Genomic DNA, 23,130 nt, shown 5'->3' with positions numbered 1-23,130 from the left:
AGCCGAGACCTGCCCTTAGTGTTGACGAACATACCTAAAGGTGACCTTGTTAATGTTTTTCATATGAAGTACTGAATATTTTACTTATCCTGGTGGCATGACTGATCATTTACTTACCCAGTTAAGACATGTTAGCCGGGTTTCATTTATCAACTATTATAATTGTTATTGTTGTGTTAATCAATCTTTATTAATTGATGTCATCTACCAAGGAATGCTGCCAGAGCTCATAATATTCACACATGATGATACAGAATGATAGTAGCCCACAAAATCGGTGCAAAGGCTTATAAAATAACTTTCCTTCCTAGTAGGACTGCACAGGAACTCGTTAACCGCCGAGTTAGTTAGAATACAAAATTAGACTGTGAATGTAGTGACCTGCATCATGTTTTGAAAAACTGAATACTTAGTTATCCGCCAGTGTCACAGCCTTCATCTAATCTTTTCCAGTAGCTGATGAGGCTGAGATATTTAGTAAAATTATCTTCCCTTCAAGCACCACTCCTCGTTCCAAGGAATAGATGCCGCGCCAGGTGTTGCAGGCCGTGTCGTCGTACAGGGCTGACTGAGCAGGTACTCGAGGCTCCAGGGTCGGCTGCTGCATTTCTGAGGTCAGTCCAGAATTACATACCCTAGTCAGCATGTGCTGACCTGAGCCCCAGCGGCCTGGATCGATATTCTACATTTTACAGCTTTTAAATATTGTTGCAAAGTATTTCACTGGTTCCATCCATTCGGCTAGTGTATGTTAAAAATATTGCCTTGACAATAACAAGATTTTGATCAATTATAAGTATTGCTTTCGAAGAGGCACTGTGTGTATCCATATGTATAAATACCTACCTATATTTATAGGTATATACCTTCCATAACTTTCTGACAAGTCAGGAATAATAAGGAAGTACTTAAGTCTTATGTGTACTTATACCTTTCTTTTTAGTATATCTATTACCTAGAAATCTATGTATTATAAATTTATAGATTCAAATATTTATCTACTGATACACTCATCAGTAGCTTATGGGTCACAGTTGGTTTTCTCTCCACCATGCGATAATATAGGATCAAACGAACTTCTCAAGTGAAGTTCGATCATTATTATATGAGTCGCTTCATTCGAAGATATAATATTAATTAACCATGTAGTAACCTAAGCCTACAAGGCGACTTCGCACGATTTAAGAGATAGTCAATTGACTTTTTACCAACTGACAGATGTCAGGCAACTTCACTCCCATCCGTTTCCCTTCGGTCCCTTCCGCTTACGGACTTCATTCTTTAGAGATTTATTCAAAACTTTCTGCACTATGGGGGACATGGGAGGGTGGGTTATTATATCTTCGAATGAAGCGACTCATATAATAATGATCGAACTTCACTTGAGAAGTTCGTTTGATCCTATATTATATTTCGTCGCTTCATTCTCGATATAATATTAATTAACCATGTAGACTTTCAGAGAAGAAAGTTTTGTGTTGGGTAGATCTACTTACTTAAGGAAGATTTTAAAATAAAATATCAGACCAGAATGATTTGTATAGTTTTATTTTATAATCATACATAATCATCTTAATAGCTTACAATCAACCGATTTAACATATCATGTTCTACACATACAATCAACTAGGTGAGCCTATTTAAAACTTAAATCATTTAGGTAAACAGACTGATTCTGCAAAATTACGTTCATCTAATGTGATTCTATTATAAAAGCGGGCAAAGGTGTTAGATGAATTTGTCCACCCAGCAGTCTTTCTTATTATATCAATACTGACACCAGCGGCATGGGCCGCTGAAGTCGACGCGTGCCTAGTACTGTGTGCCGTGAATTTTGTTACGTCAACTCCGCTGTTCGCCAATACCTTTTTAATCCACCTACTAATGGACTGGGATGTAGCAGGTTTATGTGGTTTTTTGTATGTTAAAATCAGCCTACCAAGGTTTTCGGTACGAAGAGTTTCAGTAACGGAAATATAATCTTTTAAAGTAGTGGCCGGGCAGATGGAAATATTGTCCATGAAAAAAGGTAGGTAAAGGACGGGTTGCTCCCGTCCCACCGCTGATGTCTTTATTATATCTGTAATTCCGATCTTTACCCCATTTTGGTTTATAACTATATTTTCGAGCCTAATGAGAGAGAGCGTTTGAACTCGGTGGGCTGTACAGATTGCTAACAAGACGACTAGCTTTTCGGTTAATTTTTCTAAACTGAGATCGTAATTTGGATACCAATTAGATACGAAGTTTAAAACTTGCTGTGGATCCCAGGTATATGTGTACTTAGGTCGACTTGGTTTCAATCTGTACGCGCCTTTGAGCAATCTTTTCACGTCCTCGTCCGATCCGATTTTACCATCTAAAATCAGGGAGAGGGCGGACCGATGACTGTTTAACGAGCCATATGAACATCCGGAGTTAAATTGTTGGTTCAAAAACGATAGCATGGCACTTTTGGTTGCTTTAAAAGTGTCGATATTATTAGTCATACAATAATGCCACCAGAGCTTATACGTTACATTATATTGCTTTAGGGTGTTACTGGATAGTGACGATAACATCAAGTTTAACGTTTCTGGTGGACAGCCACGTTGGATGTAGGCTTTCCGCAAAGTTTCGCTGCACCCAGGGTAAGCTTCGCGTGCAGACGGTGGTGTTCCCTGGAATTAGATTTTACTAGATCCTTACTAGGTTCAAAGTAAACTATTCTGGATATTAACAAATCATGTAGCAGCGGAAACCAGGGCTGAGATGGCCAATTAGGGAAAATAATAATACCTGTTGCATTGTCATCAATAATTTTTCTCAGGCATTTCATTATAAGTGAAAATGGGGGAAATAGATAAAAATATTGATTGCCCCAGTTTACAGTGAAAGCATCCACCGCCACAGCATCGGGATCGGGCTTCCAGGAGATGAATCTGTCGCATTTGGCATTGCAGCGAGACGCAAATAAATCAATTTGAGGCATACCAAAGTGAAGGACTACAGTTTTGAATGCTTTATCTGATAACTCCCACTCCGTATCTGGATTAACAATTCGGGAGTCAAAGTCAGCGATGTTATTTTTTGAATTGACATAAGATGCAAATATCCATAAATTTCGTGTCTCGCACCACTGCCAAATGGATCGAGATAAATCGCTAAGGTGCTGAAACTGTATACCACCCATACGGTTCACGTAGCTAATAGCGGTAGTATTATCTACCCGCAGGAGTATTGAGCAGTTGGTTTCATTATTTATAAAACTTTTGAGACCTAGAAATACGGCAAGGAGCTCTAAGTAATTTATGTGGTTGGACTTTTCAGATGGCTTCCATCTGCCATGAACACGTCTATCGCCACACACAGCCCCCCAGCCAGTGCCTGAAGCATCGGTGTAAATTTCATATTTGTATCCTGGATGTCTCATAGGACAATGTGCGTTGGGTATGGTTTTCAACCACCAACGTAAGTCATCCAGAATGATGAGTGATGGTTTAAATTTTGCGTCATAGTCGTCATTGTTTATTAATGCCAAATATTTTTGCCTTTCAAGTTTTTTCGTATATAATAAACCATATTCAACAGCGGGGCAGGAAGCTACTAATATACCTATAAGTTGAGCAAATTCTCTAATTAAGCACTGTGGAAGATCTAAAAACCTTTTAACCATTTCGACAATACGGTGGCGTTTATCAATAGGCAATGACAGTGTTAAATTTTTGCTGTTGAAGACAAAACCGAGGAATTTAAGTTCCTGAGTTGGTTTTAATGAGCTTTTTTCAAAGTTAATAACAAAACCTAGGTTTTTTAATAATTTTATAGTTTCGTTTACGTTATATGAACATTCATTGTAAGTGTCACCGACACACAAAATATCATCGAGATATATGACCGACTTGAGACCCCGTCTGCGTAAATCCGATACTACTTCTTTCATAACTTTTGTAAATACCCACGGAGCTACAGAGAGGCCGTATGGAATAGCTGTAAACTCGTATGTAATATTTTTACTTGAGTTTGGGTGTCTATATTGAAATCGTAAGTATTTTCTGTCAAGCGAATTTACTGGGACTAATAGGTAGGCTTCTTTTAAATCGATAGAAGCCATATAACCATTTTTCGGAATCAATTTGGATGCTGTACGGTAATCTTCCATTTTGAAGTGGTGGGTAGGTATAAACATATTCAACGGTTTTAAGTTTAAGATAAAACGTTTCAATCCATTCGATTTTGGAGCCAAAAAAATTTTGGAAATGAATTGGTCCTTGACTGGCTCACATACAGAGATGGCCCCTAGATTTATAAGGTTTTGTATGGCATTTTCCATTTCAAGTTGCTCAATTGGTGTTAAATTATTTTCTGGTATTAAGTATTGTTTTACTTTTTTACAGAATGGAATCTTGTAGCCGTCTCTAATCCAGTCAAGCACTAATGCATTAGAAGTAACCTTATTCCAATTATGATAAAAGTGGCTTATTCTACCCGCATGTACCTGGACTATTGGTTCGAAGCTCGGGGTCTGTAGTAGGAGGAGGTCGCTGGTTTGTACGTTTGAGCCGCATTGTACGGTCGGCGACTGCTCTGCATCGTCTTCTTGCCGCCTCTCGCCCCCCCCCCCTGTTCGACGAGTACCGAGGAGGAGCTGTCCAGTTTCCCGAGTACGTTGGTCGAACAACAGGTGTTTGTACATGCGTTGAAGACGAAGGCTTTGGATTCGGCGCTGTAACTTTCTTTATTTGAATGCCCTGTTTCTCTATTGCTTTAGCAGCCTTTATTTTTTCCGATAATTTGTTGCCAAATATCGTCTCATCACGCTCAGCATCCTGAATGACATGTAGGAATGATCGGTCAAGTCCTGGTGTTATAAGTTTTATTCGTGACTGCGTGTTCATATGATGCAGGTCAGAGAGAATTCGACAGGCATTGCTTAGATGCTTTATAGCAGTAGATGTGTCCTGTCCTTTTAATAAAACTTCCATAGCTCTGTTTATAGCTGTTATGCCGGAACCCAATTGTTGTTGGGGCACCGTCAAATTTTTATCGCGGTTCCTTGGCATGTCCTGTATTGCATGAAATATTTCAGCATTAAGTGTCGGTGCTTGCAAAAGCCGACAATTATCGGGTATATTATACTCTTTTAATAGTTTCTCTTTTGGTTCCTTAGATAAACCTTTTTTAAGCAACGGAAGCCATAAATTTGCGAGATTATCGAGTATTTTCTCTCCATAGGCTGGGGTATCATCTGTTGCTTCACCCAATGCTGATAGAAGTTGTGGATCTAACGGCTCTACGGGTGGAGCGACCTCTTCGGGATCATTTGTTGGATCAGTAGCGTTGTGAGTGTCATCTAACGTCTCGACCTCGGTAGTATTTTCTATCGAGTCGTACTGTGGAGCATCGTCTAATTCGATATTGGCCATCGTCCTCTCAGGTGATAAATGAGTACCATTTTGGGCTGGCGTATGATTTTCCACTAAAAATAATGAAAAATAAAAATTATTAAAATTTGAGGGTACTTTGTAAATTTTCGCAGGGCAACGTGTATCTAATTAAGATTACACATATTTTCTGCTTATGAATCGTTGAGGACTCGCAGTCCACTCCGATGTATGTTTTCATTGTTGATGACTCGCAGTCAACCCCAATGTAATCCAAAATTAAATTTAATCACACTTAAATATTTAAGAAATTGCTTACCTTCGCTATCCGAAGAAGACGAATCACTTAAAACTCTTATTCGTCGACGTTCAAGTTTTCTTATTTTATTTTTGTATTTCTCGATCTTTTTATCTGCACTGCGCTTAGGCATTTTTTATTTTATACGTAGGTAGAAATAATCCGAGCGCTGCAATCGAGACCTGTGCGCTTCGTCGCCTCGCACGAAAAGGAATGAAGTCCGTAAGCGGAAGGGACCGAAGGGAAACGGATGGGAGTGAAGTTGCCTGACATCTGTCAGTTGGTAAAAAGTCAATTGACTATCTCTTAAATCGTGCGAAGTCGCCTTGTAGGCTTAGGTTACTACATGGTTAATTAATATTATATCGAGAATGAAGCGACGAAATATAATAAACACATCTCACAATGTTTAACTAGGTTTCAGATAGGCTCAGACTACATAATAGACGCATTTTTCCTGAAATAAAAATGACATATTATGTATCTAGCCTATCTGAAACCTAGTCATTTCTGCATGGTGATATTACAACTGAGGCGCGCGGGCGACTCACTCTATTTATATAGGCACCCGCACCTTGCAAACTAAAGGTGGAGAGAAAAATGGACTTTATTTAACTGTCACTGTGACCCTTATGATGCCGAACACGGAGAAAGTCGAAACGCCATATCTCACAATGTTTAACTAGGTTTCAGATAGGCTAGATACATAATATGTCATTTTTATTTCAGGAAAAATGCGTCTATTAAGTACTTAGTTAATTTAAGAAAATAAATATGTATCCCAAAAATTTCTGCCATTACAAAGTTCGCATTATCGATGGAGGGGGAGTTCTACAATATGATCTTTATTCAACCAAGAAATTTTACTTGTTTCATATACTCATGATTTACCCGTAAGTACTTAAGTATGTTCACGTTTATTAGAAATTAGTTAGGATGAAATACATGAAACATACCAAACACAATTAGGACAGAAATAGCAGAACTAACAAAGGTTTAATTAACAAACCAGAGGATATTGTAGCCGTAAATTATTCTATTGTTAGAGACCTTTTGTACTTGGATCTATTTTCTGTATATTCTCTATTTGAATACAATTATAGGCAACGCAGTCTGTTGATAAATAATTTAGTTATGGTTGCAGGTTGCAGACATGGTTCGGAGTCACAGGCTTGTGCAGATCGACACGGGCCATTTTGTGGTCTCATCATCATCACCGTCATTCAATAGAGAGAATTTTGAGAAAATTTTGCAAAAAAACAATAGTATAACACTGGATAACACATTCTAGGTGTGAGAATTAGCTTCCAGGTTGCAATATACACAGGTATACGTATAGGCCATTTTCTCTGATTTTTTAAGCATACGAAAGCGTATTCTTCATGTTACATTTATTGTTATGCTTTATGTCTCAGTTATGTTTTTGAGTAGAATACATTTTTTCACATTAAATATTCAAGGATAAAATATGATATCCGAAACCTCCGTGTCTCGTGCATAATCAAAGCAGGAAAATGAATTTCTGTTGCGAAACACACAGAGGCACTCAATTATTTTGGTATATTATATAACTACAAAAATAGAACTTTGAAAAGAAAAATACTTACAAATAATTACTTATAGCTGCCTTTTTTGTACTGACATGCCAACGAGATGCTCCTGAAAAACCTGGATTTTTCAGGAGCATCTGCTCTTGATCAACTTGAAGAATTTTCATTTCAATCACTCATACGCGATTTTCATATTTGGGGTACTACAAGTATAGAGCAAGTAAAAAAATACATATAATTTAATTTCAATTTATTCAGTCATAAAGTTTGTGGCACATCATAATAATTTAATTTTATTCTGTATGTACGTGCGCAAAACATAAATAAAATAAATTCAGTCCAATATTTGGTTTGTAGCCTCCATAATCCTTCATTACCATGCAATCCGAAGAATGAGACCAAACTAAAAAACAAAATAAGCCAGCAATACTGTTTTAAAACCCAAGGTAATCCGTGGTGCCGTTTAAGATTTAATAATCTTAAACGGCATGGATACACGTGAATATATTCAAGACTGTTTGCTCCGGCGTGCTAGCGGTTTTCAAACTGTTGCATTTATTCAGCACCTCCCTCACTTTCTCTGAATGCATATTTTCTGGAAGCTTCTCCAGAAAGTTATCAATCTTGATGTGGCCGTCGCCGGTGATGACGTCAGTCTTCTTGTAGAAGCAGTACAGGAACTTTTTCAAGGCATCTGCTTCGCTGACGTCGGAAGAGGAGCTGCTTTCGTCAATACAGCTCACGAAGTCATCTTCCTGTTAAGGTAAACAATAGGTTAATTACTGACTTTTGTATCTATAAATAATCAAGTTATATGAGGCCTAACTGCCTTTAACCACGGTGACAAATGCTAGTCCAGAGGACTACAGTCTAGCGTTTGTGAAGAAAACGCTTCTTCTTTCCATGAACCGTCTATACATGGCATAATGTTTCAGCTACAAAGATTTTCAATGTCCCATTTCTTTGGTGTGTGTTTTTTTCATGGCAACTATTATTCTAAAGGACTGTAGTATTTATTAATTCTAAAGATCTTACCTCGGTTGGCCTGGAATATCCAAGAGCGATTATTGAGATCAAGTAAAAAGCTAACGGCATTCGATGCATTTTAAAGTGTGATAGAAGTAAGACCCGTAGACTAAAATTTTATATCTCGACGAGCGCTCTTAACATAAGAATTTATGTACAGCCTCAGCATATAGATAATTGAATTAATATCGAATTTATTCTTTAATTTAAATTTCTTTATTCATAGCACTCTTTTCTATCAACATGCTATGAATCTATCAATCAACTTATATTATACTATGTCACAACTTATGTCACATAATGAATAGACAACTCCAATGTTTGGACTCCTTGGGATTCTTAAAAGTTTTAGTTAAAAAGTTTATTACCAAAACTTTCTTTCGTACTTTCATATACTTTGACTTGAATACAAGTTAGTGACCCTCAGAGCGGGAACACTGGGGTACACATTAGGCGTTTTGACAGACACCGGAGTCCGCGTTGTTCTATGTTTTGAAGGCGTAAACATGCAAGGAATCGCTTTTGACCAATGATATATGGTACTACGCGCGTCGAACGAAACCCCGAGCGCCTAATGTGTACTAAAATACTCAAACTAACATGAAAAACTAGTTGATAAGATCTCAGCCAATTGCATTACAATTAGTCAATTTAATATTTACATGCTTCGTAACATTTATCATAATACGAAACATCCAGCAGGTATTTTCATAGATAAGTATACCGAGGTTCGTCGAGTGAAATACCATAGTTAAATTTATCGTTCCACAGATGTAAAAAAACATAAATATTAATTTATGTGAAATACTTACCTAGTCTTAGGTAATTAAATATTATGCTATCATTGTATATAATATACTATTAGCTGTTCCCTTAAAATGTTTTCCCGGAATTCCGCGATAAATAGCCTATGTGTTAATCCCAGGTGTGAGCTAACTCCATACCAAATTTCTTTAAAGTCGGTTCAGCTGTTTTGACGTGAAGAAGTAACAAGCATATACATATACATACTCCCAACTTTTGCCTTTATAATACACTCACAAGCAATGAAAAACTTCCTGTGAGAAAAACCCCAAATTACTCTTGAACGGAAAAATCCAACTTAATGCTCTGCCATATTTGTACATTTAACAGCGCATCAGTATATTATCAACTAAAAAAATAAATGTTTTAAAAATTGGGGCTATTTGGTGTCAATATTTTATAAGTGGAACTGTTTCTATACTCGTTATTAGCAGGATGTCTAAGTCATATTTTAAGATAAAATACATAATAACAATATTGTTAACACACGTTAAAATAACAATAGCAATAACTGTCACGCGTCTCTCCTAAAATCTCCCACAGATTGAGTTCAAATAGGTACTTAATTATAATAATAACATGTTATTCGTTCCAAAGAGCAGTCTACATTTCTTGCATCCTTGCTCTTGCACCACGGCTTGTCCTTATAATGACGTAGGTCATAGTCATAATTACCTAGGTATAAAGTGATACTTTAGCTTGCTCTATCTGCATTTGGCAGTTAAAGTTAGACGGTGGTAGTTGTAATAAAAAACTATTTAGAAATGCATTATTCAAGCCTTTTCGTAATTGTTTTGGTGGCGTCCATTATCGGATTGTGTGCAAGTGTTAAGGTAATTGAGATATTTTATGACTCTAAATAGGTAAAAATGAAAGTTAAAATTATAATATACTATAGTGACCTGCCAATTTTAGAGCAAAGTTAAACATAATTTGGTTTAATTTAGTTTTACCTTTTTTATTTCTCCAAAGAAAGCGCGAAAAGAATGCCATATAGTTACCACCATTCCACATTGTTAGCGTGTCGGTGGAAAACAACTACCTACTCCTACTAGATCCCCACTATAGAAACTTACTAGGTACACTGCAAAAAGTCTGACCCCTCTTAGATTAAAATTGCTAATGACAGAGCGGGCTAGGTTTCTATGCAACTTACTATACACGATGGCACAGAGGTCTATACTACAAACTTACCTTACAATTTCAGCAAAAGAAGGTGAACTTAGCCCCCGACAAGACGGCACGCCTGGTGCAGCATGCCATCGACTGCGTGGCAGCCACCGGCGTCAGCCCCGACGTCCTCATGCAGTTCAGACAAGGACACGTCGGCAACGACGAAAAATCACAACAATTCGTCCACTGCCTCCTAAAAAGGCTATCCCTAATCTCCAAAGACGGCCACGGGAAAACCCAAAGAGTTTTAGACTTGTACCCGGATAGTGTTGATAAGGAGGGCATTAAGAAGGCCTTCGACGAATGTAATAAGTTGAATGGGAGTACGCCGACGGAAACTTCGTTTAAAGTGTTTGTGTGTTTCCATAAGACGTCTCCGGTGGTTATTGGACTTTAAATGTTATTTTTTTTATATTGTGAGATATGTACATATACAGGGTTCCAAAACAATCAGAGAAGGCGGAGAAAACTCAAAAGGGGTTTCCATACTAAAGTGAACAGGACTGAAAACCATCACACTTTTTACCTTTAAATTGCGCAAATTTTGATAGTTTTTCTGATGAATTTTGTCCGCCTCCTCTGATTGTTTTGGCCATATCTTGGTGATACCTAAATCGATTTGATATTGAAATATTGCATTTGAAAGCTTATTAGTTGACAATGTTTTTAAGCTGAAGTGCACAAAAAATTGTTATATGAAATTCTTTTTTAATTTAACTTATTTGTTTTTAGGATTTGAATATTTTTTAAAAGTGTTTATCTATTTTGAGGTATTGTGTCTAATTTAAGTCGAATAGTGCACATTTGATTATTTTAATTAGTTCATTAAGATGTTAATAATGCTAAACAAACAAAAAAAGTATTGAAATATATCTAGTTTTTTTTATTTTCGGTTTTAAACATGAATTTTTGGCAAAAATTCAAAAAATCTTTAAATATTAAATATCTTAGAAATGGTTAAGTTTCGGATAATGCATTATAGGGTATAATCGACTGGAAATGCCTTCTTCTATCACCTCCTGAAAGGATCAGGTCTACTTACCAATAACCCTGTATAAACCTATTGAGACTTATGTAATGAATAATCAGTATATAAGTAATGTGTTTAAAAAAGTGATAATTAAGTAGGTAGTTACAATGAATATTTTGAATTGTGAATATTATTTATAATGTTAACTAAAACTTTCATGAGAAAGAGGGTCAATAAAGTTAAGAAGTTATTAATTTGTTTATTTACATCACCTTAGAAACACTAACCCATGGGTCTGGAGAAAGCGACAGCAGTATGATATTTACATTGATATTTCAATGGAGATAGTTGAGAGACCGCACACTGCACAGTAACACGGAATTAATCGAGTGTGTAGCTAAGCGTAGTAGTACCTATACTTACTTAGTTTTTCGTAATCTAGGCGGGTTGGTAAGGTGAGAGGATCTCTCAGGAAACTCTACTATCTAAGTAGTTTGCCATCTCATCTCTCTTATGATAAAGTAGTGTTTTATAAATACTATAAGAGAAAGCTCAGGCTCAATAAGTCAGCACTCAGTCATAATAAGGATCCCCAGTGGGCTGAGTAAAGTAATAAGAATAAGTAACTTTTATCTAGAGGACTTACACAAATCTTGACATGCCTAGGTAAGTATACACGCAACATGTATATCTATAATTTAGGTAAGTTCCTACATGTTAAGTACCTTCCGTATCGTCACGTACAGTAACCGAGGCACTGTACGCCTTAAATAATTCCATATAGAAAATAAAATATTTTATAAAAGAGCGAAAGGAGAAAAATATGCGACACGAAAAATGCTTTTGTGCATTTGGTAGAGAGGTAATAGTGTCCCTCTTATGCTGGCTCTACTCTAGCTCATGCCTATTAATTATTTCGAAAGAATATAGTAGAGCACGTATAGAATATACTATCGAGTAGTATCACTACAGTTTATAGCGATTATGCGTGTTTTGAAACTATACAAGGCCAGAACGCAGAGGGTGGGACTGCTCGCGTATATTTTCAAATTGAAATGGTGCCATGATTTACTTGAAAGTATACAAGGCCATTACGCACTAATCGCGTATATTTTCAAGTAAGTTGGGCCAAAATTATGGCTTGAAAATATACTGCAGCAGTTACCACTGCGTACTAATCGTGTATATTTTCAAGTGCCAAAGGGCAATGCAAGCACTTGAAACTATACGTGATTAGTTACCAGGTAGCCGTTTTGAATTGTTGCGCTCTCTTTCTTTCATGCGAAATAGTAATAAGTCTATTGCTTTCTAAACATCGCATCATAATTCCGCGCTTGGCATTGTTTTCGTAACGTGTTTTTTGTTTACACCGTACAGTAAAAAGTTAATTGATATTAAACTATAGAACTGTTGTTAATAGTAGAAATTATCTCAGAAGAGGGTGTTCATTCATAAAAGACAACTACGGTGAATTCAAAACTTGATGAAAAATATGTCTGTAATAGGTCTATAGGGTAGTTAGAGATGCCACGAATATTCGGCAAGAATTCGGTATTCGGCCTATTCGGCCAGTTTTTTCACTACTTACTATTCGGCCGAATACCGAATACTTCAAAAGTAGCAAATATCTTACAAAAGGGAATAAAAAAAACAATTTAATCGAAACATTTAAACAATAATTAATTGCGAAAACCTGAATACAACATCGCGCTTGCGACGATTGCGCTTTTCTTCATAAAATATACAATAGCTACTGAGACACAGGTATTTTTTAACAAAATATATAAGGTTTCGCTACTGATTCGAGTTGCTTGACCAACAGTTGTACGGATCTGCCGTAAGATTAAGAAGAACACTCTTTAAATAAAACTTCAACTTATTGAATTATATTCGACCACCTGCCGAATATTCGGTGGCCGAATATTCGGTATTCTAGCTTGCAATTTATCAATAAAATTAGAGCTTGTTCATCTTTATTTATTATCATTCTATAGGTATGACAGGCAGAACAAGTGAATTGTAGTCATTTACATTTATCGAAATAGTTAAGTAAATTAGAATCAGCATGTAGGTATAAATTATATGCGACAAGTACGCCAATCAAGCAATGTGCGTAATAGCAATGTATATTTTCAAGAACGATTCAGTAAATCCCAACTTGAAAGTATACGCGATTAGTACGCACAAATCGAGTATATTTTCAAGTAAAATATTATTTTTTTTCACTTGAAACTATACAGTGCTAGTACACTATGGGTGCGTTCTGGCCTTGTATAGTTTCAAAACACGCAGCGATTATATTTAGTTTTTAATCATGTTAAAATGGGTTAAAATAACGTGTGAAAATTATATTAGTTATTCATTTTCATTACGTATAAAACCGCTAGTATACAAAATACCTTCTAATATTGCGCAAGGTATATAATAAAATCAATTAAGTAGGTAGGAAAGTAATAAAATTCTGAGAAACTTATAGACTGAATAAAATTTATTCAATTCATAAAATCCAACAACAATCAATAAATAAAATTCAATAATTTAAAAGAACCCAACAATAAATAAGTTAATGATCACAGCCTAGAAAGAGACATGGGTGGGGGTGGCCTTGTGGTAGCACTTGAACACTTCAAAAGCGGAATCAGCCATATCTTTTCCGGTCTTCTTCTTGCACTCATCTAGAACCTTCTTTACGGCAGCCTTGTCAACTTCGGCGGGTAACTTAGACAGTGCCACTTCTTCGTTCAGCTTCCCATCGCTGGTAATGATTCCAGTTTTTTGGAAGAAGCAGAGAGTGAATTTCTTGAGTGCCTCGTCATCGGTGAATTCGCCCTTTTTAGCTTTAGCGACAAGTTCAGCGTTGACGCCCGTCTTCTTCATGCACTCCATGCCATACTCGTGGACTCGGGCTGATTGGTCTTTTGTTAAGTGAGCGTGCTGAGAAAGGAAAAAACTATTAAAAATAATTCAATTAGTAATTAGTACGGTGATTTCTAGATAGCGTTAGCTTGGAATATCTATTGAAGTAGGTTCTGAAAAAAATTAGGGTAGACGATCTCAACTGTGACCAGGGAAAAGGTTATCTTAGGCAATAAGCCGAAAGGGGATGACTCGGTAGTTCATCGTGAACACCTTTTCTTCTGCAATAGGAAATTTGCGATTGTTGTTGCTGCTCAATAGAAAGTTCACGTGATATTTTTTTTGTTATACTTATTTACTTTTACCATGAATTTCCAATAGTCTAGAACAAAAGTTTGAAAAGTTGTTTAGGATGAGCCTCTGAGTAATCACTTGCACAACCAGTTAGTTATCAGAATCGCAGTTAAGTAAACATATTTTCTTGAAAATAATTTCTCCAAGAAACTTACTTTAACATTAGCGGCAGCGGCAGCCGTGGCCACCAGACAAACGAAAACTATGGTCTTCATGTTAGTTTCTTTATTGGTATCAAAGAACTGATACTTACTGTGACAAAACATAACCCTTTTATACAGGGTGACCAAGGCGAACTACCGGACTAGCCACAGTGTGATGAGGAAGTATAAGACACATCAATATCAGCCGGTGTCTAATTGGGTATCGGTACGAGAATACACAGATGACTGGACCTTGCGACTGGAATAGATACAGGGTTAATAATAAACCTCATATACTGACTACACTTACCTACAATCATTGAGGATGAATGGTCCAGTATGGTCAGAACGGTCAGAACACTTTTCTCCATAGAACAACGCGAAATCGGGTGACCATTCATACTCAATGCTTTTCACGAACAATCCGTCAATGTTTGCACTTATAAAGGCTTTTTGTGAGTTTGACAAGGTACAAAGTACTATAATTACTGTTGACTGCTACTGATACTGTTCGCCTACAAATCTTACAATGTGGTGTATTTTACTTTGTTAGGATCAAACAACTTTTAAATTGAAAAGGATGTCGTAATAAATAATTAATTGGAAAAACGAGTTACAAAAATTATTGTCTTTGAAAATGAGCCAAAAAATATTTATAATATTTGCATAAATAATCTTACAGTACATTTTTAGTCCTTTAGTCTGCATAGCAATTAGCTAAACTGGTACACTTATCTACATTTAATAAGAAAACGTGTCTAGATTATGTCTTTACTTGGAAGCAGCTGTCCTTTACCATATTGTAGGTCACAGTCACTGCTATCTAGTATTTTAGTTAGGTGCTATTAGAATCTACTGTACCTAAGTGGCTTAAGTATGTCGTACTGTGGATCCTTATTTGATGACATGGGGTTTTGCATGGGGTGCAAATTAATAACGTGTGAATTATTGACTGTACGCTTATTAAAATACGTCCTGCTCTAAACCAAGTAATGCCATGAATAAGAATATTGATTATATTTTCACCAACCACTTATAATATTAAGTACCAACCTGGTAACATTGGTAAGGCGGAGAATCCTCATAAGTAAGTGACAGGGATAAATAACTATGGGCCTATTAGTTTTAAGAAAAAATGTATTAGGTAAATGCGTTATAGCGTTTTTTCAGAATAAGTATATTATACACATATTTACAATAATTCATAGTCCGCAGAAGTTACTAAAATTCCAACATAAAATATGAAAAGAGAAATCAGACTCAGCATGTGCTAGGATTCTAGGATAGGTTCAGGGATTACAGAACTGGTTTTCAGCTGGAGCCATAGGTAGAGATAGTGGCATCATAGAGGGTTGGGCTAAAAAGTTTCAGGCACAACATCAAATTCTTCAAAATGTCTACTAGAAAAAGGTTGAATACTTCTGAAACAAAACACTGCAGATTAATGTTATATGGCTTCGTCTTCCAACGGCTCTGTATGTTCAGTCATAGCGGGTCAGTTACAGTTTGCAATTATTAACGATAACTTTCAGTAATTTAGACATTGGGCGGTGTTACAGAAATACTTGCGAAACTCCAGTGAATTTCTCACGACGGTAAGCTGATTCAACTACAAGATTAGTTATTTCCAGCAATTTCTTCGTTATTGACTATTCCAATTTATCACGACTGAGAGATTCCGATCAAAGTAGGTAAGTACTCACTACAGTGGCCTTTGATACGAGAATTTTCTAGTCAAAGTTCAGTAGGAGGTGTCTATAATAAACTTGTGTTTTTCCTTGTACACCATTTTTATTCCAAACCTGTGTGTTTGATGTTTTGATCTATCACTTCGTGAATTATTTTCCCCGTAGATACAACAAAGGAAGAAAAGAAACAATGTACCTACCTTCTTACTTCATTCTGAAATAACATAATAATAGGTATAGATACTATGTTAAAGTTATTGTTTAATTGGATCAGACCTTTTCATAGAATTGCCAACACGTGACTACTGACCCTGTAAACAAATTATCACGACTCACATTTTCTTCTGAAGAACTTTAATCAATATTATTATTTATTTCAATTGTAGGTATTTTGTTCGTTCTGCTTTTCTAGCTCTTACAGTGATACATGGAAAAACTAATAGATATGGCAGAATGTAGAAAAGTTCACTCCAAAGTATACTCTAGCTGTGGACTGGTACCTCTAGTGGCATCTACCAATATAAAACGACCACTACTATCTAAGTAACCTACGTATCATTTCCAGACATTCTAAAAACCACAAACCAAAATGGCGGAAGCAAACAAGCCGGAATGCCAGCTCCGCAGACGGCGGTCTTCTGGGAACCCCAACCTGCCCTTGAACCTCGACGTGGGGTACCAGGTCAGCGAGGGCGGGCCCAGCCAGGGCACCCCGTCGCCGAGCTGCGTGAAGTTCCTGCCCAACTCCCGGGAGCCGCGGGAGTCGTCGTCAGCTCACGCCGAGTTCAGGAAGAAACAGCAGTCGTTTGATATACAGGTCAGGGTTGTTTTGTAAATTTTCTGGAATTATCTTTCAAGGTCCCATACTACAAAATCTCTACAGCTTCTAAGAAGTACAGCCCTAGTGCTTTGACCATAACGTGAGGGGTTCTATCGATCAACGCAATATGGCGCTACAACGAATTATGTATTTTACAAGTCGACATTTGCCATCGTCACTTGGTTTTTAAAGGTGAAGTCAAGCAATATATAAACTGCACAGCCTTGTATTGTTCCTGTCCATTATTTCAGCTTCGCTTTTCTCCCTTATTTTTATGACGGAGAGTTAACTCTTTAACCTATTAACCTACTGCGTCCAGTAGTCACAATTGTGACTATTGGACGCATGAACATGAAATATCACGGGATTCAACCTGTTAAACTGCCCAATACCCAGGTGGAGCTAGTAGAAGAATGTGAGGAAGAGGAGATAATAATGGACAGTGACGACGACGGCGAGGAGCCGGTGGTGGCGGACCGGCCCATCACGCCCACGCCAATACAGGACTTCGCTGCCAACGTCACTTACAAAGAAGGTCAGATATCAGGTTACTGTATTTTACTGTCTCTTTCTTCTTCCCCTCTTGATTGTTCTATTTTCAAATCTAATTTATTGAAAATTTAGTTTTTTTTCCATTCTGCTCTTTTTTAAAGCTTGTATCCGATTGACTGTCACGGTGAAAAAAAACATGATGATAAACCCAGTTGTCTGTAAGCCATTCCCTACCAATGTACAGTGTTAAAAGTGATCGGAAATGTGTAGTGTAGTACCAACCTAATTATGATCCAGTAACTGATTCGCGTTGACTTGTAGCTCATTATTATGCTCCTTTTCCTGTGCTCTATCTAGCTGAAGACTAACGAGTGTGGGTAACTGTCACCCTTCGTTTACCTAAAGTAAGACCTAGAGCGTAATTTAGTGATACACTACTTGAGGAATTATAAAAATTTATAACAACGGATGAAAATGTTATGTTTTTATTTTTTGGTGTCTTAATATATTTTGAGTAAATGAAATAACACCCCTATAATCTATAGTTATTAAAATCTATTGTGAAATTACGGTATTTTTAGTACTTATTTAATAAAATGTAAAAATGTGACGGTAAGTATGAATAAATTTCTGTTTTGTTACCATTCTTGGGGCCTAAATAATTAATTAAACTTTAGGTATTCTTTCAATTTAAAGTATTTAAAGGAAAACCACAGTCTTCTTAAATTAAATTATCAAGGGAAAAAAGTCCTATATTCTTTAGAAATCAGTTAAAAATCCAATAATGTCTCAGTTTTGTTACCACAGTCAACAAATCAAGAATATTTTTTAATGCCTGAGGCGTAATTTAGACAACAACACATTTATAACTTTTACATATGTTGGGGAATAACTAATATTAACTAATTAGAACCAAAAATATTATAAAAGTAAAGAGTTTTAGACAAAATAGTACAAAATCTTCGAACAGAATGCAGGGACAGCTACTAAACGGACAGTAACAAAATTGTTGGGCTTGGTTTACATGGCACCAGCACAAAATTTGAACATGATAAATTTAGAACATGGGCCTAATTTTACATGAAATTCACTTTAAACATCTTAATAATAGAGTTAAACTCTAAATTGGGTTATATCGCTCGAAAAACCACATTTATAACAAAAAAAAAACAATAAATATACAGTCATAGCAATCCAACTTCCGTTATTAAAGTCGCCATGTAAACCTGTCGATTTTGTTACTTTTTCGTTCCATCTATATGTTACCGTACCCTCAGTAACAAAATCGAAGTAACAAAACACGCCCACCTAACCTTTGAAAAAATATATGAGCCGTTCAGTTACTAGCAGTGATAAACCAAATACCACAGTTTGTTGAGCATTAACCATGCCTTTTTATATTAATTTATCGTAAAAAATGTGTCAATAAATAATTGATTACGGTAGTAACAAACCTGACGACAAATTTGGCCACAGTTCGACTGGTAATAAAGACAGTCTCACTGAGCTACCCACGGAGGCCTTTTTATTTTTTTTAAGCCGGCAATGTCTAAGATCTTAGTATTGCCATATTTTAAAAACTAAAAATAAGCATTTGGTAAATTTTCTATAGGAAAAAATGCGGTAACAAAACCGACATTTCCGGAAGTATCAAAATCAGGGCCGAAATTGTTTTCGATTTAAAAATATAAAACGGCTCTTATTCGCACTTTTAATGATATCAAACGATAATTATTTAGTAGATCTTCCGTAAAAACCACTCCAAAAGTTCGGCTACTTAAGAAATTTTTGAATAAATTGAGCTACAAGTTTCATTTTATGCCGGGGACAGGGCAAAATGGTGGGTGGTGACTTATTAAAATATTTTTGAAAAATTCAGTTTAAGCAGGACATAAATATATTTTAGTTTAAAATAAAGTCAATAAGTTATATTTGCAGTTAAAAGGCATTTTTTACCAATATAAGGAAAGAAATGGCTGCAAATAAATAAAGAAGTCGAGGGACATGCCAAAATGGCCGTTGTTATAAATTTTTATAATTCCTCACTTGCTATTGGCTAATTTAGTAGATAACTAAACGTGTCTTTATAGCCAATAGCAAGTGATGATAGTTTGAAGAATGTTTCATGACATATCTCTAGTTTCATCCTGGTTCTACCTTTTTTGGCATAAGATTTTTTTGCCTAATCTCGTATGGCATAGTAACGTTTGGTCAAAGTCTCGTTACGCCGAAAATCGTATGGCATAAATCTCGTTTAGTAAAAAGTTATTTCGCATAACATTGTTTAGCCTAATAATGGTATGGCCAAATCTTGAATAGCCTAATAATGCTATGGCATAGGTTTATACAAAGTAATAATATTCGTTTGGCTTTAACTTTGACGGAGCGTCTCCCTACATAACGCAAACTGGTGCCTTGTATTGTTTCCGCTGTTTGGAAAACGCTCCGCTTTGGTTTTGATGAACATGTGCACCTAACACGCTCCTCCTCGCTTTGCTCGTCGTCGCACCAATTTTTAGGTTTCGATCTCATGAGTTTGTAATAATTATATTGGTCGTTAACTTTCGATTTTTTGATCATACAATATCGTGATTTTCGGGATGTAGGAGAAAAATACCACAATTTGTACATTTACTACATACTTAATATATTATTTATTAAGATAACATAAGGAGAAACAAGATTATACATATATAGACGAACATAAATTTGAGCAAACGAAACTTAGGTGTTTAAAGATTGTGCCTAAAGAGTTTTAGACGAAACGAGCCTTATGCCACATAAGTCTTGGCAAAGTGATGGTTCGGCCAAAAAAGTTTAGACCATACGAGTTATGCGAAATGAGTTTTGGTCAATAAAGATTGTGCCAGATGAGCGGAACCCTTTCATCCTAGCTGAGTGGACTATAAGTATATACATACATAGTTACATACATAGATATTATGCTCACGACTGTAATCCCCGAAGGGGTAGTCAGAGGCGACTCGCAAACGAGCCACCCGTTTTTCGCTGTACATTTGAACTCACGAGATATATGTCGCGAGACGCGAGCCGTATCTAGATATAAATTGTATTATATACATAGTATTCATAGTAGGTATAAATTGTGTTCTTCATCAAAATGTACTTATAATTATCATTAATGTTCTCAGGACCACAGCACAGTGACTTCTTGAAGGTGAACACGGCGCAAGCGGAGTGCCTGACCGATGTCTCCGACGCAGACTCTGATGGCGAAGAATAACTTCCTACTATAATATACTTCTATCTACTATGTATTATTTACTTAAGAATACCTAAATACTTACCTATATAAATACAAAGCAATGAAACGGAATATTTTTTGAAACGATATCTTAATAAAATTCGTAATTATCGTCGGGTCGTTAAGCAATACGAAATCCTTATTAAATTATTCATACCTGTATGTCTGGCCTAAAAAATACACATACCTAGGTTTTTTGTAAGTACATAAATATACTCATCATAAGTACATGTAGGTACTCAACTTACCATTAAAAGAGATTTGTACTTTGATTTGTGATATTGATTATTCAAAACATGCAAAGCTAATAAATAAAACACAATGGTATTCAAAACATGCCTCGTCAAAACATACAATTAACTACTAAAATAGTTATAGCTACTTAAACCATACATGAATTTTTTAACTTCATTTAAGTAAGTACCGTATAATTATTGCCATCTATACCTAAGTATTGTAAAAAGTTCAGTGTTAATTTGTCAAAAAAATCTCTGAAAAATCATTGTCAATAGTAACTCAAGAGATACGAACTCAACTTTTGAGCCAACCAGCTCGTCATGATAATCCAGTCATATCAACTCCACCCTGCACGACTTGGGACGAGATGTTGAGGGCTATTTAGTCCCTTGAACTCACTGCTACTCATTTAACAGGAGAAGGCACCTTATACAGTGTTACAAAAAGGGTATGTAGGTAAGTAAGTATAAGTATAATAAGCCGAAAGGGATGCAGTTACTAATATACTTAAGTATTTTTGTGCAATTGAGGAGTTAATAATAATTACCAATAGATAAATCTCTGGAACTGTATTTTAAATTTCTACATATTTTTACATAACATAGGATTCTCAGGATTCATAAATTTCCGGTAAGTAGGTAAGAGAAATATAGATCATTGACAGAATATACATTATAGGTAGATAGGTAAGTGCGTTAACAACAGTTAGCAAATTGCAGGCACGCCCTCGGGGGCCTAGAGGTTTCACTCGTGTATGCGTATCCGTATAACATCTTTGAGATCAAAGGAGAAAGTTTTAAGTGACTCGCAGTGTTGTCTAACATATCTAGTGCGGCTGTCCCACAGGAAACATGGAATACGGAAGTGATATTTATTTAGCAGGTAGGTAAATTCCAATAATTGTAGGTAAGTAAGTAATACCTAAGTATCTAAGTATAAAGTTAGGGAATTTCATCACAACATATACCTACCTAACTACCATAAACTTTAGCAGTTACCTACAAAGTACCTAAGTAGGTTAGATACATACGTACTTCCTGTAAACTTTAATAAGTACCTACTTATAATAGGAATTTGACCTAATTAAAATTTAACCTACACATATTTTTGATATCCAGAGTCGCAAGCACAGGATTCGAAACCTCCGTTAACGTTGCGTTTCGTCAACTGTCACTGTCAAAATGTACCTATTATTATTCTTGTTTTGTAAGGCACTTGTATGTCAAAATGTAAGGCAAAGTTAGTTCCAAAAGTGACATTTGTTTTTTCTATATGTTAGGTGGAATTTCACCAAACGCTAAACGTATTTAGTAGTCTGTCATACGTCTATCAGTTAGTACAAAATGTGTTTGGTGAAATTCCACCTAACATAGAAAAAACAAATTCCACTTTTGGAACTAACAAATTTGCCTTACATTTTGACAGTGACATTTGACGATACGCAACGTAAACGGAGGTTTCGAATCCTGTGCTCGGGCAACAGTTCATGTAAGTACTTTACCTACCGTGTGAATGTTTACTATACCTATCCCATTCCACGGGGAAAGACATCTGACAGAACCCTTATTACATTCGAATAAGGGTAGTTTTTATCATACTATGCCTACCTCGTGGAATGAAATATAAATGTCTGTAAATTAGGCTTATCTAGTAGGTATTTATGTTTATAGTACCTAAGTATGCATAATAAAGAGATAAATAAATTAAACGGGTTCCGCTCATCTGGCATAATCTTTATTGACCAAAACTCATTTCGCATAACTCGTATGGTCTAAACTTTTTTGGCCGAACCATCACTTTGCCAAGACTTATGTGGCATAAGGCTCGTTTCGTCTAAAACTCTTTAGGCACAATCTTTAAACACCTAAGTTTCGTTTGCTCAAATTTATGTTCGTCTATAACCTATGTATAATCTTGTTTCTCCTAATGTTATCTTAATAAATAATATAAATTAAGTATGTAGTAAATGTACAAATTGTGGTATTTTTCTCCTACATCCCGAAAATCACGATATTGTATGATCAAAAAATCGAAAGTTAACGACCAATATAATTATTACAAACCCCATGAGATCGAAACCTAAAAATACCT

General features: G+C 36.0%; 5 protein-coding genes across 7 annotated transcripts; 2 read left to right on the top strand and 3 right to left on the bottom strand.

Annotated features, from left to right (window-relative positions):
* Positions 1-1,790: 1,790 nt before the first annotated feature.
* Positions 1,791-5,125, bottom strand: LOC125491471. The gene is made up of 2 exons (XM_048633535.1): positions 4,478-5,125; positions 1,791-2,660 (listed from the first exon to the last, which is right to left on the bottom strand). The coding sequence occupies exons 1-2, from the start codon at positions 5,040-5,042 to the stop codon at positions 2,539-2,541; spliced, it is 687 nt and encodes a 228-aa protein (XP_048489492.1). The 5' UTR covers positions 5,043-5,125; the 3' UTR covers positions 1,791-2,538.
* A 2,556-nt stretch (positions 5,126-7,681) lies between these two features.
* On the bottom strand, positions 7,682-8,489 carry LOC105387541. Its single transcript, XM_011558273.3, has 2 exons — positions 8,247-8,489; positions 7,682-7,966 (listed from the first exon to the last, which is right to left on the bottom strand). Exons 1-2 carry the CDS (start codon positions 8,313-8,315, stop codon positions 7,691-7,693), a joined length of 345 nt encoding a protein of 114 aa, XP_011556575.1. The 5' UTR covers positions 8,316-8,489; the 3' UTR covers positions 7,682-7,690.
* Positions 8,490-9,714: 1,225 nt separating this feature from the next.
* Positions 9,715-11,427, top strand: LOC105387556. Its single transcript, XM_011558289.3, has 3 exons — positions 9,715-9,874; positions 10,249-10,651; positions 11,273-11,427. The coding sequence occupies exons 1-2, from the start codon at positions 9,806-9,808 to the stop codon at positions 10,609-10,611; spliced, it is 432 nt and encodes a 143-aa protein (XP_011556591.3). The 5' UTR covers positions 9,715-9,805; the 3' UTR covers positions 10,612-10,651; positions 11,273-11,427.
* Positions 11,428-13,656: 2,229 nt separating this feature from the next.
* LOC105389767 (general odorant-binding protein 56d-like) lies at positions 13,657-14,869 on the bottom strand. The gene is made up of 2 exons (XM_011560940.3): positions 14,550-14,869; positions 13,657-14,118 (listed from the first exon to the last, which is right to left on the bottom strand). Exons 1-2 carry the CDS (start codon positions 14,658-14,660, stop codon positions 13,762-13,764), a joined length of 468 nt encoding a protein of 155 aa, XP_011559242.3. The 5' UTR covers positions 14,661-14,869; the 3' UTR covers positions 13,657-13,761.
* Positions 14,870-15,938: 1,069 nt separating this feature from the next.
* LOC105389768 lies at positions 15,939-20,826 on the top strand. Of its 3 annotated transcripts, none has more exons than XM_038113060.2 (4): positions 15,939-16,132; positions 16,791-17,042; positions 17,442-17,592; positions 20,690-20,826. In XM_038113060.2, the coding sequence occupies exons 2-4, from the start codon at positions 16,815-16,817 to the stop codon at positions 20,779-20,781; spliced, it is 471 nt and encodes a 156-aa protein (XP_037968988.1). In that variant the 5' UTR covers positions 15,939-16,132; positions 16,791-16,814; the 3' UTR covers positions 20,782-20,826. The 3 variants fall into 3 exon arrangements, with proteins under 3 accessions (XP_037968988.1, XP_037968991.1, XP_037968990.1); XM_038113063.2 differs by having other exon boundaries at positions 15,963-16,132; positions 17,442-17,580; XM_038113062.2 differs by having other exon boundaries at positions 16,119-16,228.
* The last annotated feature ends 2,304 nt before the right edge of the window (positions 20,827-23,130 follow it).

This window comes from Plutella xylostella, chromosome 5, assembly GCF_932276165.1.
Source record: "Plutella xylostella chromosome 5, ilPluXylo3.1, whole genome shotgun sequence".
NCBI lineage: Eukaryota > Metazoa > Arthropoda > Insecta > Lepidoptera > Plutellidae > Plutella > Plutella xylostella.
The sequence above is the reverse complement of the archived record's forward strand: the minus strand, read 5'-3'. Positions and strand labels throughout refer to the sequence as shown.